Consider the following 14,691-nt stretch of genomic DNA (forward strand, 5'->3'; position numbering starts at 1 on the left):
ATTAGTTAAATCCTAAAAAAGCAGCATGAGGACATGTTTAGCACTCCAATAAACAACATGAAAGTGGAAGATCCAGACAATTTCTTTATGCGAGATATTCAAACCCCGGTAAATATAACTGATATCAACACGAGCGCACTAAATTTTGAAAGAGAAATTGAAAACATGCCCATGCACTCGGCCCCAGGTCCAGACTCATGGAATTCAATATTTATAAAGAAATGCAAAGTGCCGGTAGCACAGGCACTCAGTATAGTGTGGAGGAAGAGCTTGGACACGGGGGAGATACCAGATGCACTTAAAGTAGCAGACATAGCCCCTCTACACAAGGGAGGGAGCAAAGCATTGGCAAAGAATTATAGACCAGTTGCACTAACATCACACATCATAAAAGTATTTGAGAGAGTGATTAGGAGTCAGGTCACCAATTTCATGGAGACCAATGACCTTCACAACCCAGGCCAAGTAGTGCTCAAGTAGCTCTCACAGCTACTTGAGCACTACGACAAAGTCACTGAGGCATTAGAAGAAAAACAGAATGCTGATGGGATATACACGGACTTCGCAAAGGCTTTCGATAAATGTGACCATGGCGTGATAGCACACAAAATGAAGTCAATGGGAATAACCGGTAAAGTAGGACGCTGGATACTCAGTTTTCTGTCAAACAGGACTCGGCGAGTAACTGTCAACCATATAAAATCTAGTCCAAGTGCAGTTAAGAGCTCTGTACCTCAGGGTACAGTTCATGCACCGCTGCTTTTCCTTATTCTCATATCAGATATAGACAAAAATACAAGTCACAGCTTCGTATCATCCTTTGCAGATGACAAAAATCAGTATGAAAATTTCCTCGGCTGAAGACATTGAAAAACTTCAAGCTGATATTAATAAAGTTTTCGACTGGGCAGCAGAAAATAACATGATTTTTAAGTGCTAAATTCCAGGTACTCAGGTACGGTAAAAATGAGGACCTTAAACATAATACAGAGTACAAAACACAATCAAATGTACCCATAGTAGGAAAACAGCATGTAAAGGATTTGGGAATAATAATGTCTGACGACCTAACGTTTAAGGAGCATAATCAAGCAAATATTGCGACAGCCAGAAAAATGATGGGATGGATTACGAGAACTTTCAAATCCAGGGATCCCATCACAATGGTTGTACTCTTCAAGTCACTTGTGTTGTCCCGTCTTGAGTACTGCTCAGTAACCACTTCCCCCTTCAGAGCAGGAGAGATTGCTGAAATAGGGGGAATACAGAGAACATATACAGCACGCATAGACGCAAAAAAGCACCTAAATTATTGGGATCGTCTCAAAGCCCTCCAAATGTACTCACTAGAAAGAAGACGAGAGAGATATCAAATAATATACACCTGGAAGATACTGGAGGGCCAAGTACCAAATCTACACAGTAAAATAACAGCGTACTGGAGTGAACGATATGGAAGAAAATGTAGAATTGAACCAGTGAAGAGCAGAGGTGCCATAGGCACAATCAGAGAACACTGTATAAACATCAGAGGTCCGCGGTTGTTCAACGTCCTCCCAGCAAGCATAAGAAATATTGCCGGAACAACCGTGGACATCTTCAAGAGGAAACTAGATTTCTTCCTCCAAGTAGTGCCGGACCAACCGGGCTGTGGTGGGTATGTGGGCCTGCGGGCCGCTCCAAGCAACAGCCAAGTGGACCAAACTCTCACAAATCAAGCCTGGCCTCGGGCCGGGCATGGGGAGTAGAAGAACTCCCAGAACCCCATCAAGCAGGTATCAACCAGGTAACCAGGTGACACTAGTCAGAAACACCATACCCAGCAAGAAAATAGACCCATTGTCATGTGGGGATGGAGTAGAGGTATGTGGGGATGGAGTAGAGGTATTAGCACTAACAGTAAATGTGACTAATATTGAGCTCCTCATATACAACATCTACAAGCCCCCTAGACGTAAACTAGAAGCAGAGGCAGTGCTTGCCTTGGCCACGCATGAAAATGTCATTATTGCTGGGGCTTTTAATGCTCATCATCAATAGATAGGCGAGACTGGGCCAGCCAGTGCAGATGGGCGCCATTTAGCTGCAGCTCTGCGAGAAATACATGAAATTACACTTCTTAACACTGGGGAACCCACTCACATTCAAGTGGGTTCCCTCGATCTTACATTAATCTTAACAGCCCTCAAGCATCAGGTGAAGTGGGAAGTAGACCCGGTGATCACCAGTGACCACTATGCTACTGTCACAACACTAAACATAGAACGTCCTCCTACACCACCTGCACAACCTAGGTGGAATTTAAGAAAGGCCAACTGGAATATATACCAAAAAGAACTTGAAAAGTGATATGCAACATACACGCCACCTGAGGACTTGAACATACACGAGACCAATCTCCAGGAAGCCACTGCAGCTGCTGCAAACAAAGCTATTCCAACCATTATACTAGGAAACACAGTCAAACTCTAAATGAACATAGTAGGCTGGGCAAGATATGGGGGCAGATTAAAACCAAATCAGGTCGACCATCCCGACCACAGGCATGTATTCAATCATTGTAAGAGGCTGAGAGACTTACTCTCCAATTTACAGAAAGAACAGCTTCATATCAGCTTCCTGCAATGGTCAGAAGGCAGCAAGAACAATTAAAAACAAGAGAGGTTCTTAGCCATTCATGAGAAGATAGCTAAAAATGACGAATGTAACTGTCCCTTCACCAAACGAGAACTAATCAGAGCTAAAAAAAAAAAGCGGTAAGGACACTGCACCAGGTGCTGATAACATTACATACTCAATGGTCACACATGCAGGTCCTGCTGGAGAACAAGGAATATTGGACGTCATCAATGCATCTTGGCAGCAAGGCAAACTACCGACCTCTTGGAAGAAAGCAGACATCATACCGATTCCAAAGCTGAAAGAACCTGGCATTTACAGACCCATTTCATTAACATCATGCATTAATAAAACTGCAGAACGGATGGTCTTAAATAGGCTACTGTGGAAGACTGGAGACCTTCATAAACAAATATTTGGCTTCACTAGAGGAGTAGGTACTGCCAACTGCATAGCAACATTACTAGGAACAGTTAACTCAGGTTTAGCTCCAGTGATTTTCCTTGATCTAGAAAAAAAACATTCGAACTTGCAAGCCCGCAAGCAATTTTACACACTTTAATTAAAAAATGCTGTAAAGGAAAATATGCTAGCATGGATTCAAGATTACCTAAGTCACAGGTATGCCAGAGTAAAGTTGCAAGAACAACTGTCGGACTACCACTTGCATGAGAATGGGACTCCACAAGGAGGAGTCCTCAGTCAGTCTTTTTAACATCCTTATGGAAAACTTTACCATAACATATACAGAAGGGATTATATTGCTAAGCTATGCTGATGATATAGCATTAGTCATTACAGGTTCTTCACGTCTAAATAAAGCACAAGGTGCATTAGATAAAGTAACATCTGAATGCAGTATTTTAAGGGTAAAAATATCTGCACAGAAGTACAAGGCAATGAGACTAGGCGGCAACACGCCAGACAGGCACCTACGCATTCACGACATTAACCTTCAGTGGGTTACACAATATCAATATCTCGGAGTGTGGATAGATTCTGAAATGACATTCAACAAGCAAATTCAATATCTGAAGGAGAAAACAAAATCACGACTGAATATAATGAGAGCAATCACAGGGCCCCGTCTAGGAGCGGGACCCAAAGTGTTAAGAATGTTTTACTTACACGCCGTTCGTTCCCTAGTTGATTATGCAGCGCCTGCCTTACTCCTCCTGGCCAGGGGGCAAACATTGAGGTTATTCAAAATGATGCAATGCGAGTCATAACAGGAGCTCCTACATGGACTAAAATACTAAGCCTAAGAACAGAAACCAAGCTAACGTCGATTGAAATAAGGGTAAAAGGGATCGCTGCGTACATACTGACCAAGATATTGACTAGACCTAGAATCAGTTCACCTAAAGATATAATCACTGGAGCACTAACGCGGGACAGAAGAGCCTCCAATAGCAACAGGTGGACCCATTGTGCAATAAACACCATCAATACATAAGATATAACAAATACAGGTACTGAGAAGGGTGTCGACGAAATACATGCAGACTTCGTTATACAAGCCCCTTGGGAATCTCTGCCAACAGACTTTAAGATTATGGTTATTGAAGGAAAAAAGAGCCAGACTAATCTTCAACTGCTACGTAATATTGCACAGATGCATATAGAATCAAACTTGGCATCTGACACCTTCACATACTTCACAGGTGGATCAGTAGACCAGCAGGGACAAGAAACCGGAGCGGCATTTAGGGCAAGAAATTCTGTAGCTAGTTGAAGACTTTCAAATGTTTGTTCAACTTTGTAAACACAGATGATAGCAATTCAAATGGCTTTGGAACATGCCATTGCTGAACCCCGACAACATGTTCATGAAGAAGTCATGGATGGAACCAATAAAGAAGTCATGGAAGAAAGTAATAAAGATGTCGTGGAAAGAACCAATAAAGGAGTCGTGGAAAGAACCAATAAAGGAGTCGTGGAAAGAACCAGTAAAGAAGTCATGGAAGGAACCAATAAAGAGGTAATTGAAGGAACCAATAAAGAAGTAAATGAAGGAACCAATAAAGAGGCCATGGAAGGAACCAATAAAGAGGGCATGGATGGAACAAATAAAGATATCGTGGAAGTAACCAATAAGGAGGTCATGAAAGGAACCAATAAAGAGGTCTTGGTAGGAACCAATGAAGAGGTCATGGAAGGAACCAATAAAGAAGTCATGGAAGGAACCAATAAAGAGATTTTGGAAGGCACCAATAAAGAGGTCATGGAAGGAACCAATAAAGAGGTCTTGGAAGGAACCAATAAAGAGGTCATGGAAGGAACCAATAAAGAGGTCTTGAAAGGAACCAATAAAGAGGTCTTGAAAGGAACCAATAAAGAGGTCATGGAAGGAACCAATAAAGAGGTCTTGTAAGGAACCAATAAAGTGGTCATGGAAGAAACCAATAAAGAGGCCATGGAAGGAACCAATAAAGAGGTCATGGAAGGAACCAATAAAGAGGTCATGGAAGGAACCAATAAAGAGGTCTTGGTAGGAACCAATAAAGAGGTCATGGAAGGAACCAATAAAGAGTCCGTGGAAGGAACCAATAAAGAGGTCACGGAAGGAACCAATAAAGAGGTCATGGAAGGAACCAATAAAGATGTCATGGAAGGAACCAATTAAGAGGTCATGGAAGGAACCAATAAAGAGGTCATGGAAGGAATCAATAAAGAGGCCATGGAAGGAACCAATAAAGAGGTCATGGAAGGAACCAATAAAGAGACCATGGAAGGAATCAATAAAGAGGCCATGGATGGAACCAATAAAGAGGTCATGGAAGGAACCAATAAAGAGGTCATGGAAGGAACCAATAAAGAGATCGTGGAAGGAACCAATAAAGAGGTCATGGAAGGAACCAATAAAGAGGTCATGGAAGGAACCAATAAAGATGTCGTGGAAGGAATCAATAAAGAGGCCATGGAAGGAACCAATAAAGAGGTCATGGAAGGAACCAATTAAGAGGTCATGGAAGGAACCAATAAAGATGTCGTGGAAGGAATCAATAAAGAGGCCATGGAAGGAACCAATAAAGAGGTCATGGAAGGAACCAATAAAGAGGTCATGGAAGGAACCAATAAAGAGGTCTTGGAAGGAACCAATAAAGAGGTCATGGAAGGAACCAATAAAGAGGTCTTGAAAGGAACCAATAAAGAGGTCTTGAAAGGAACCAATAAAGAGGTCATGGAAGGAACCAATAAAGAGGTCTTGTAAGGAACCAATAAAGTGGTCATGGAAGAAACCAATAAAGAGGCCATGGAAGGAACCAATAAAGAGGTCATGGAAGGAACCAATAAAGAGGTCATGGAAGGAACCAATAAAGAGGTCTTGGTAGGAACCAATAAAGAGGTCATGGAAGGAACCAATAAAGAGTCCGTGGAAGGAACCAATAAAGAGGTCACGGAAGGAACCAATAAAGAGGTCATGGAAGGAACCAATAAAGATGTCATGGAAGGAACCAATTAAGAGGTCATGGAAGGAACCAATAAAGAGGTCATGGAAGGAATCAATAAAGAGGCCATGGAAGGAACCAATAAAGAGACCATGGAAGGAATCAATAAAGAGGCCATGGATGGAACCAATAAAGAGGTCATGGAAGGAACCAATAAAGAGGTCATGGAAGGAACCAATAAAGAGGTCGTGGAAGGAACCAATAAAGAGGTCATGGAAGGAACCAATAAAGAGGTCATGGAAGGAACCAATAAAGATGTCGTGGAAGGAATCAATAAAGAGGCCATGGAAGGAACCAATAAAGAGGTCATGGAAGGAACCAATTAAGAGGTCATGGAAGGAACCAATAAAGATGTCGTGGAAGGAATCAATAAAGAGGCCATGGAAGGAACCAATAAAGAGGTCATGGAAGGAACCAATTAAGAGGTCATGGAAGGAACCAATAAAGAGGTCATGGAAGGAACCAATAAAGAGGTCATGGAAGGAACCAATAAAGATGTCGTGGAAGGAATCAATAAAGAGGCCATGGAAGGAACCAATAAAGAGGTCATGGAAGGAACCAATAAAGAGGTCATGGAAGGAACCAATAAAGAGGTCATGGAAGGAACCAATAAAGAGGCCATGGAAGGAATCAATAAAGAGGCCATGGAAGGAACCAATAAAGAGGTCATGGAAGGAACCAATAGAGAGGTCACGGAAGGAACCAATAAAGAGGTCATGGAAGGAACCAATAGAGAGGTCACGGAAGGAACCAATAAAGAGGTCATGGAAGGAACCAATAAAGAGGTCACGGAAGGAACCAATAAAAAGGCCATGGAAGGAACCAATAAAGAGGTCATGGAAGGAACCAATAAAGAGGTCATGGAAGGAACCAATAAAGAGGTCATGGAAGGAACCAATAAAGAGGTCTTGGAAGGAACCAATAAAGAGGTCATGGAAGGAGCCAATAAAGAGGTCATGGAAGGAGCCAATAAAGAGGTCATGGAAGGAGCCAATAAAGATGTCATGGAAGGAGCCAATAAAGAGGTCATGGAAGGAGCCAATAAAGAGGTCATGGAAGGAACCAATAAAGAGGTCATGGAAGGAACCAATAAAGAGGTCATGGAAGGAACCAATAAAGAGGTCATGGATGGAACCAATAAAGAGGGCATGGAAGGAATCAATAAAGAGGTCTTGGAAGGAGCCAATAAAGAGGTCATGGAAGGAGCCAATAAAGAGGTCATGGAAGAGACCAATAAAGAGGCCATGGAAGGAGCCAATAAAGAGGTCATGGAAGGAGCCAATAAAGAGGTCATGGAAGGAACCAATAAAGAGGTCATGGAAGGAGCCAATAAAGAGGTCATGGAAGGAACCAATAAAGAGGTCATGGAAGGAACCAATAAAGAGGTCATGGAAGGAGCCAATAAAGAGGTCATGGAAGGAGCCAATAAAGAGGTCATGGAAGGAGCCAATAAAGAGGTCATGGAAGGAACCAATAAAGAGGTCATGGAAGGAACCAATAAAGAGGTCATGGAAGGAACCAATAAAGAGGTCATGGAAGGAACCAATAAAGAGGTCATGGAAGGAACCAATAAAGAGGTCATGGAAGGAACCAATAAAGAGGTCATGGAAGGAACCAATAAAGAGGTCATGGAAGGAACCAATAAAGAGGGCATGGAAGGAATCAATAAAGAGGTCTTGGAAGGAGCCAATAAAGAGGTCTTGGAAGGAGCCAATAAAGAGGTCATGGAAGGAGCCAATAAAGAGGTCATGGAAGAGACCAATAAAGAGGCCATGGAAGAGACCAATAAAGAGGCCATGGAAGGGACCAGAGTGTATTATATACTTCCTAAGGAAGATACTCTATCATCTTTTCGACCAATAAAAGAGCCGATACAGTTTTTCTCCTCATGTGGCTCTATAGAACTGTAGTTTGGGTCTTCGGTTTATTTACTAAGTCGTCTTCATACTGTCTCTATGCTGCTTCTCTCAAATTTGGTACTCAATGCTGGCCCTTCGATACTTTTGTTCTCTGTTGTTCTATTATTCCAGCATTTTCTCCATGCCCTTGTACTTACTTGCTTGGCTTCTTTACATCTTTGACGGCCCATCCTCCTGTATAGGTAGTACTTATAGTATCGATGAGGACCGTTGTACATATATTGACGTAGAGGGTAAATGGTAAGTTGAAATCGGTACTTTTTGAATTTGGACAAACAGGAAAATTTTTGTACTGAATTTGCAAAGAAAACGTAACCAAATCTAGCCTAACCTTCTAAGGCTGAGGTTAGATTTAGGATACACGCTATTTGAGGCCTAATAGTACATATATGTGCTATACTAGGCCTAGTAATATTTAAGTTTGGTTTTTAGTTTTATTTTGTTCGAACTCTGTAAAGTGAATATTACAAAAATTCTACTGTTCAATTGTTCATTACGTCTATGTATGTACGATGGGTCTTTGGTTACTAACCACCACTAACCACATTGTTACTAACGAAAACTATCTAAACAGGAGGATAAGTTGTCTTTGATCAGATCATTGATTCCTCTTTTGCAAATCATTCTTTTACTTTTGTACCGGTACAAACTTGCCTTCTGTCTTCCGGTACTTCTGTATGATATAATCCATTTTGTTTTGAGCAGTCTTTTCTCTGAGTTATGTTTAACATGGCATTCCTATTCTCATCTCTTCGAAATTCCCCTTCTGAATATTAGTGTTTTTGCTTTCTGGACTCTTCCTTCAATAGATTATTCCTACTCCCAACATATATTCAGACGTCACTACAGTGTGATCACACATTCTTACAGAGGCTTACAATTTTCTTTTGTTTATTCCGACTCGTAAATTCTGAATATCACGTCATCATTGCTCATCATTTCACGTTGCCACTTCCAATAGTTAAGTTCCTCGTGTGTCTGTGCTCTCATGCGAGTTTTTGTTCTCTGTGTACACTTTTCCTTTTGTCTCTCCTTCTTAGATTTATTTCTACAGGCAACGGGAGCAGTTCTTTCTTTTATAGTAATAATTGTCATGTTTTTTCTGTCTAGCTCTTTATTAATTCAGTGGAGGCTTTTACATCGCTACTATTTCTAGCTCTGGTCCTCTAATTTTCATGGTTTAAGTAGTCTCTGAAATCTTCACAGTCAAGGATAACCATCTCCTCGAAGCTCCATTTCTTTCTTATCATCAGGTCCATTCAAATTCCATCACGCATTTTCTGTATCATATAGTTGTTTAGCAGAAACATTGCATTTGCTATGATGCCTGACAATTTCGTTCCTGTGACTGCTATTACATCTGGATTTTCTTCCCTTGCCCTTTCCAAGTTTGCTTACTTTATATGTAATCCTATCTATGTTTGAGCTCATTTTCAGGACTCCCTAAATGGTCACAAATATTGTGCTCAGTCATATAAACACCATATCAACCCGTAATGTGAAGGTTCTGGTAGCACTCAATGTCTCGCATGATTACCGTATACCTTATCTGACTACAGTATATGCTGACGCCTTTGAAGGCATTCATCAGTTGACGATGGTATGAATGTTTACTTGTTATAGTCATGCAGGTCATTTGAAAGATGCTGTTACATGCTTTCTCTCACACTCATTTGTAATCTTTGACTGCCAAGACTGGCACGGTTCAGGGCGTCTCTGCCTGCTCACAATATGGCGCCTTGTATGGTAGAGCCCAGTCAAGATCTATACAGACCCAGACCAGGTTTATATACACCCCCCCATCCCTTTCCCCTACCCCCTCCCTTTATTGTCCTCAAATACCTTTCGCTTGAGCACTTACACAGATTGTCACTCTATACTGCTCTTTGTGGATGTGTTGAAATTTGATGGAGTTGGCTTCTCCGTTATTTTCACCGAGGAAATCCTTATATTCCGTCTATCTTCAGTGACGAGTATTTTTATTTCGGAGTTGTATGAAAACTATTTATACGCGAAGACGGTTTTCACGTTCCGTTGATATTGTGTTTCTGTTGTTGTTTCAAACAGCCCGTCGCTCTTAGTCTTTTAACTATTCTCATTCCCTGGTGATGAAATTTAACCATAGTTGCACCTCATCTTTAACTAGCGAGTGGAGTTCTGGTGTGTTCCCAGCCATACTACTCTTGCTTCCGATTAAATAGTAGACGCCTATTCCCTTTGACGGTAGTCAGTTCCTTACTCGCATTTTCCTACACTCTTCCAATTATAGCACGATTAACAACTAATGGATAAATTACCTAGCTGTTTCGAACAATAAATTAAGGACTATGGAATAGGATCGATTCCTGGGATCATCTTCCTTTCACCGCAACATGAAGCGAGAAACACCTCTGGCATAGTTAGGTTACTTACTGAACACACGTGTGTGTGATACTGTCAGAACTGCATTGTTCCGCTATCAGCCAACTACCTGTTTGTAGGATGTCCTAATTTTCCCGATGATTGAATATTTTGCTTTCCTGCTGCTTTACTGAGCGTTCCTTTACTGAGCGTTCCTTTACTGAGCGTTCCTTTACTGAGCGTTCCTTTACTGAGCGTTCCTTTACTGAGCGTTCCTTTACTGAGCGTTCCTTTACTGAGCGTTCCTTTACTGAGCGTTCCTTTACTGAGCGTTCCTTTACTGAGCGTTCCTTTACTGAGCGTTCCTTTACTGAGCGTTCCTTTACCGAGCGTTGTTTTACTGAGCGTTGCTTTACCGAGCGTTGTTTTACTGAGCGTTGCTTTACCGAGCGTTGTTTTACTGAGCGTTGCTTTTCCGAGCGTTGTTTTACTGAGCGTTGCTTTACCGAGCGTTGTGTTACTGAGCGTTGCTTTACCGAGCGTTGCTTTACCGAGCGTTGCTTTACCGAGCGTTGCTTTACCGAGCGTTGCTTTACCGAGCGTTGTTTTACTGAGCGTTGCTTTACCGAGCGTTGTTTTACTGAGCGTTGTTTTACTGAGCGTTGCTTTACCGAGCGTTGTTTTACTGAGCGTTGCTTTACCGAGCGTTGTTTTACTGAGCGTTGCTTTACCGAGCGTTGTTTTACCGAGCGTTGCTTTACCGAGCGTTGTTTTACTGAGCGTTGCTTTACCGAGCGTTGTTTTACTGAGCGTTGTTTTACTGAGCGTTGTTTTACTGAGCGTTGCTTTACCGAGCGTTGTTTTACTGAGCGTTGCTTTACCGAGCGTTGTTTTACCGAGCGTTGCTTTACCGAGCGTTGTTTTACTGAGCGTTGCTTTACCGAGCGTTGTTTTACTGAGCGTTGCTTTACCGAGCGTTGTTTTACTGAGCGTTCCTCTACCGAGCGTTGTTTTACTGAGCGTTGTTTTACTGAGCGTTGCTTTACCGAGCGTTGTTTTACTGAGCGTTCCTCTACCGAGCGTTGCTTTACTGAGCGTTGTTTTACTGAGCGTTGCTTTACCGAGCGTTGTTTTACTGAGCGTTCCTCTACCGAGCGTTGTTTTACTGAGCGTTGTTTTACTGAGCGTTCCTTTTCCGAGCGTTGTTTTACTGAGCGTTCCTTTACCGAGCGTTGTTTTACTGAGTGTTGCTCTACTGAGCGTTGTTTTACTGAGCGTACCTTTACCGAGCGTTGTTTTACTGAGCGTTGTTTTACTGAGCGTTGTTTTACTGAGCGTTGCTTTACTGAGCGTTGCTTTACTGAGCGTTGCTTTACTGAGCGTTGTTTTACCGAGCGCTCCTTTACCGAGCGCTCCTTTACCGAGCGTTGCTTTACCGAGCGTTGCTTTACCGAGCGTTGCTTTACCGAGCGTTGCTTTACCGAGCGTTGCTTTACCGAGCGTTGCTTTACCGAGCGTTGCTTTACCGAGCGTTGCTTTACCGAGCGTTGCTTTACCGAGCGTTGCTTTACCGAGCGTTGCTTTACCGAGCGTTGCTTTACCGAGCGTTGCTTTACCGAGCGTTGCTTTACCGAGCGTTGCTTTACCGAGCGTTGCTTTACCGAGCGTTGCTTTACCGAGCGTTGCTTTACCGAGCGTTGCTTTACCGAGCGTTGCTTTACCGAGCGTTGCTTTACCGAGCGTTGCTTTACCGAGCGTTGCTTTAGCTTTAGCCTGAGACATCCAACCAAAGACTGTATAGCCAAGCACAAGGCAAGCCAGACCACAACAGCCAAATGTCCAAATTGTGGAGGCAAACATCAGGCCTGGAGCACAACCTGCTTTACACATAAAGAAAAGGTGCAGACAGCTCAGGCCAGGATAACCACACTGACCAGCACTACATACACCAACACCAACGTCTGGAACACTCGTGCACAGCCACAACAGACACCCACTCTCACAGAGCAAAATTTCCTGAATCTATCAACTCCAAATCAGAAAATTAACAAAAATGCTACAGAAATACAACACAAAAAAGCAAAAATCACTTACTTACGAAATCAGCATGACAAATTTAGTTTTACCGAGATCCAGTTGAAAGACATGGCAAAGACCATTATGAATTGCTTACAGATGACGCAGAACGCCTCACAGCAACAGACTCAAGAAATCACTTATGTAGTAATGGACAAGATCGCGCAACAGACCACAGTTACACAAGAAATAGTCTGAGGCAAGACGGAGCACAAGAGGACAAACAACGCGACATAGACATACAGACTACCAACAACAGTCGGGTAGTCAAGACACCAGACCATCAACATTCACAAAAGCAACTTCAAGAAGCAGTGACCACTCAAGATCAACAGAATCTTAAACACAAGAGACAGACAACAGCCAATGCAGTCTGATATGCAACAACACCAACAAAGAACTATTGGACAGCAAAGATGCACAGGTTCCAACAACACAAGAAACGGCCACGAACAATCAATGCAGTCCGATGTGCAGCAATACCAACAGCAAAGTGATATGCAGGCGATGAGTCACAATAACGTGGCTGAAGTAGGTTGACCACAATCGACTTGAGAGTGGTCCAGGACGGACCGAAACGTCGTCGTCCCTTCACTTTCTAGTGTGTGGTCTGGTTAGGAAAGTGATAGACCACAGTTATGCACAGATTTCAACAATGCAGAGGATGACCATTAGCAATCAGTGCAGTCCGATTTTGCAGCGACACGACTTGCGAGGTGTAGAATATAGACGTCGATTCCGAAGAGGAGTTCTTCTAGAACAGGCATTACCGACCAAAACTATCGTCTGGCCATTACGAATACTGCATAGGGAACATGTAAGGTCTTGGAAATAAAAACCACACCCTTCAGGAAGCTGCAATCAATATGAAAGCAGATATAATCGTTTTGGAAGAAACTCTTTCCCCAGTCACGAAGTCCTTCAGATTAGCTGGATATCAGCACTGTGTATGATATCTTCCCCGTATGAACAGGGGAGACAAGGAGTGTTAATGATCTTAAGACTAGATTTAGTTAAGACTAGTTTAGTTAAGCTAGTTAAGACTAGATTTCACTAGATTTCATTCGGCATGTACAGGAGTAACACTACAGCACTGAGAGCTGGCCACTTGCTCTGGGTGTGTAAAAATGACCTGCCAGCTTGGAATATCCTTAAAAACCTTCTAGATAACATGACGCATGATCGGAAAACATCATTCATTGGAAGCCTACCAGCCATCCAGAAGGAGTGGGAAAGGAACAACAACAATTCTAATATTCAAGGGGCGGAGGATATAGTCAGGGATGAAAATGAGGCTGAAACTCAGGAAGTTGTAAACTCTGACTCAGTAGGCCAGGATGTAGATGACAGTAAACAACAAAGTGTACCAGACAGCACTGACAGCTCGATAGGTACAGACACTACGACGGTTCCCGATAGATCAATTCAGAACAGAAGGACAGACTTATGCAAATTTTATGCAAAGGGTATATGCAGACATAGATATGCTGGTAATAAGAAAGGATTAGAATGCAGTTACCAACATCCCAAAAAGTGTTTAAATATGCTTAGGAAAGGTGAGTGTCGATTTGGATCAATATGTAGGTTTTTCCATCCTGACATGTGCCAAACCTCACTGGAGGACAGAAAATGCTATGACCTCAGCTGCCCACACTTTCACGTGAAAGGCACGGAACGCTACATAAAGAGTGGCAAGCAGGATAATGAATTTGGAGGAAACTCTATAAATTTTTTATACCAGACCGGCAGAGAATTCAAAAGGAGCAGCATGGAGAGTGTATGGAACTGGATGCCAGATCCACTGGCATTCCAGAATTACAGATACAATTACCTACCGAAAGGGAACTACAACTACGACAGACAACTGCCCTACAACAATCAGTACTGGTCAGAACAAACTCATTATGTCCACGCATAATGGGCTTGCCGAAAAAGTCTCCCATTCAAACTATCACTAATAGAGTAACCTCAGTCATCTTTGCCAACATACAAGGACTGAAAACAAGAACAAACAACAAAGTACAGTTCATAAATGGCCTCCTCACGGAGTCAAATGCAGTATTTGGAGCTTTCACAGAAACCCATGCAGGGGAATTGTTGGACAGTGAGATCTGGATTCCAGGATATAACCTATACAGGTGTGATAGGAAAATTAGGTCACATGGAGGAGTGGGTCTGTATATTAGGGAAGACCTTGTATGCTCGGAGCTCCTAAACGTTACAAATGAGGTGGTAGAGGTACTGGGATTAAAAATAGAGAAAATAAATTTAGTGATTATTCTAAT

General features: G+C 42.4%; 3 protein-coding genes across 3 annotated transcripts; 2 read left to right on the forward strand and 1 right to left on the reverse strand.

Moving 5' to 3' along the window:
• Window positions 1–4,390: 4,390 nt before the first annotated feature.
• LOC138369625 (uncharacterized) lies at window positions 4,391–4,993 on the forward strand. Its single transcript, XM_069333048.1, has one exon. The coding sequence runs from the start codon at window positions 4,391–4,393 to the stop codon at window positions 4,991–4,993; it is 603 nt and encodes a 200-aa protein (XP_069189149.1).
• A 1,506-nt stretch (window positions 4,994–6,499) lies between these two features.
• LOC138369626 (uncharacterized) lies at window positions 6,500–9,487 on the forward strand. Its single transcript, XM_069333049.1, has 2 exons — window positions 6,500–7,432; window positions 9,428–9,487. The coding sequence occupies exons 1-2, from the start codon at window positions 6,500–6,502 to the stop codon at window positions 9,485–9,487; spliced, it is 993 nt and encodes a 330-aa protein (XP_069189150.1).
• A 989-nt stretch (window positions 9,488–10,476) lies between these two features.
• Window positions 10,477–12,489, reverse strand: LOC138369627 (spermidine/spermine N(1)-acetyltransferase-like protein 1). Its single transcript, XM_069333050.1, has 2 exons — window positions 12,457–12,489; window positions 10,477–12,123 (listed from the first exon to the last, which is right to left on the reverse strand). The coding sequence occupies exons 1-2, from the start codon at window positions 12,487–12,489 to the stop codon at window positions 10,477–10,479; spliced, it is 1,680 nt and encodes a 559-aa protein (XP_069189151.1).
• Window positions 12,490–14,691: the final 2,202 nt, after the last annotated feature.

This window comes from Procambarus clarkii, chromosome 29 (assembly GCF_040958095.1).
Source record: "Procambarus clarkii isolate CNS0578487 chromosome 29, FALCON_Pclarkii_2.0, whole genome shotgun sequence".
NCBI classification, from domain to species: domain Eukaryota; kingdom Metazoa; phylum Arthropoda; class Malacostraca; order Decapoda; family Cambaridae; genus Procambarus; species Procambarus clarkii.

Bases quoted from the DNA above. Each gene is read 5' to 3' on its own strand.
- LOC138369625 (XM_069333048.1), top strand. From the start codon at position 4,391: ATGATAGCAATTCAAATGGCTTTGGAACATGCCATTGCTGAACCCCGA.
- LOC138369626 (XM_069333049.1), top strand. From the start codon at position 6,500: ATGGAAGGAACCAATAAAGAGGTCATGGAAGGAACCAATAAAGAGGTC. The intron at 7,433-9,427 runs GTCATGGAAGGA...GCTCATTTTCAG, and splicing joins TGGAAGGAACCAATAAAGAG to GACTCCCTAAATGGTCACAA.
- LOC138369627 (XM_069333050.1), bottom strand. From the start codon at position 12,489: ATGGTCTTTGCCATGTCTTTCAACTGGATCTCG. The intron at 12,124-12,456 runs GTAAAACTAAAT...TTGGCTATACAG, and splicing joins TGTCTTTCAACTGGATCTCG to TCTTTGGTTGGATGTCTCAG.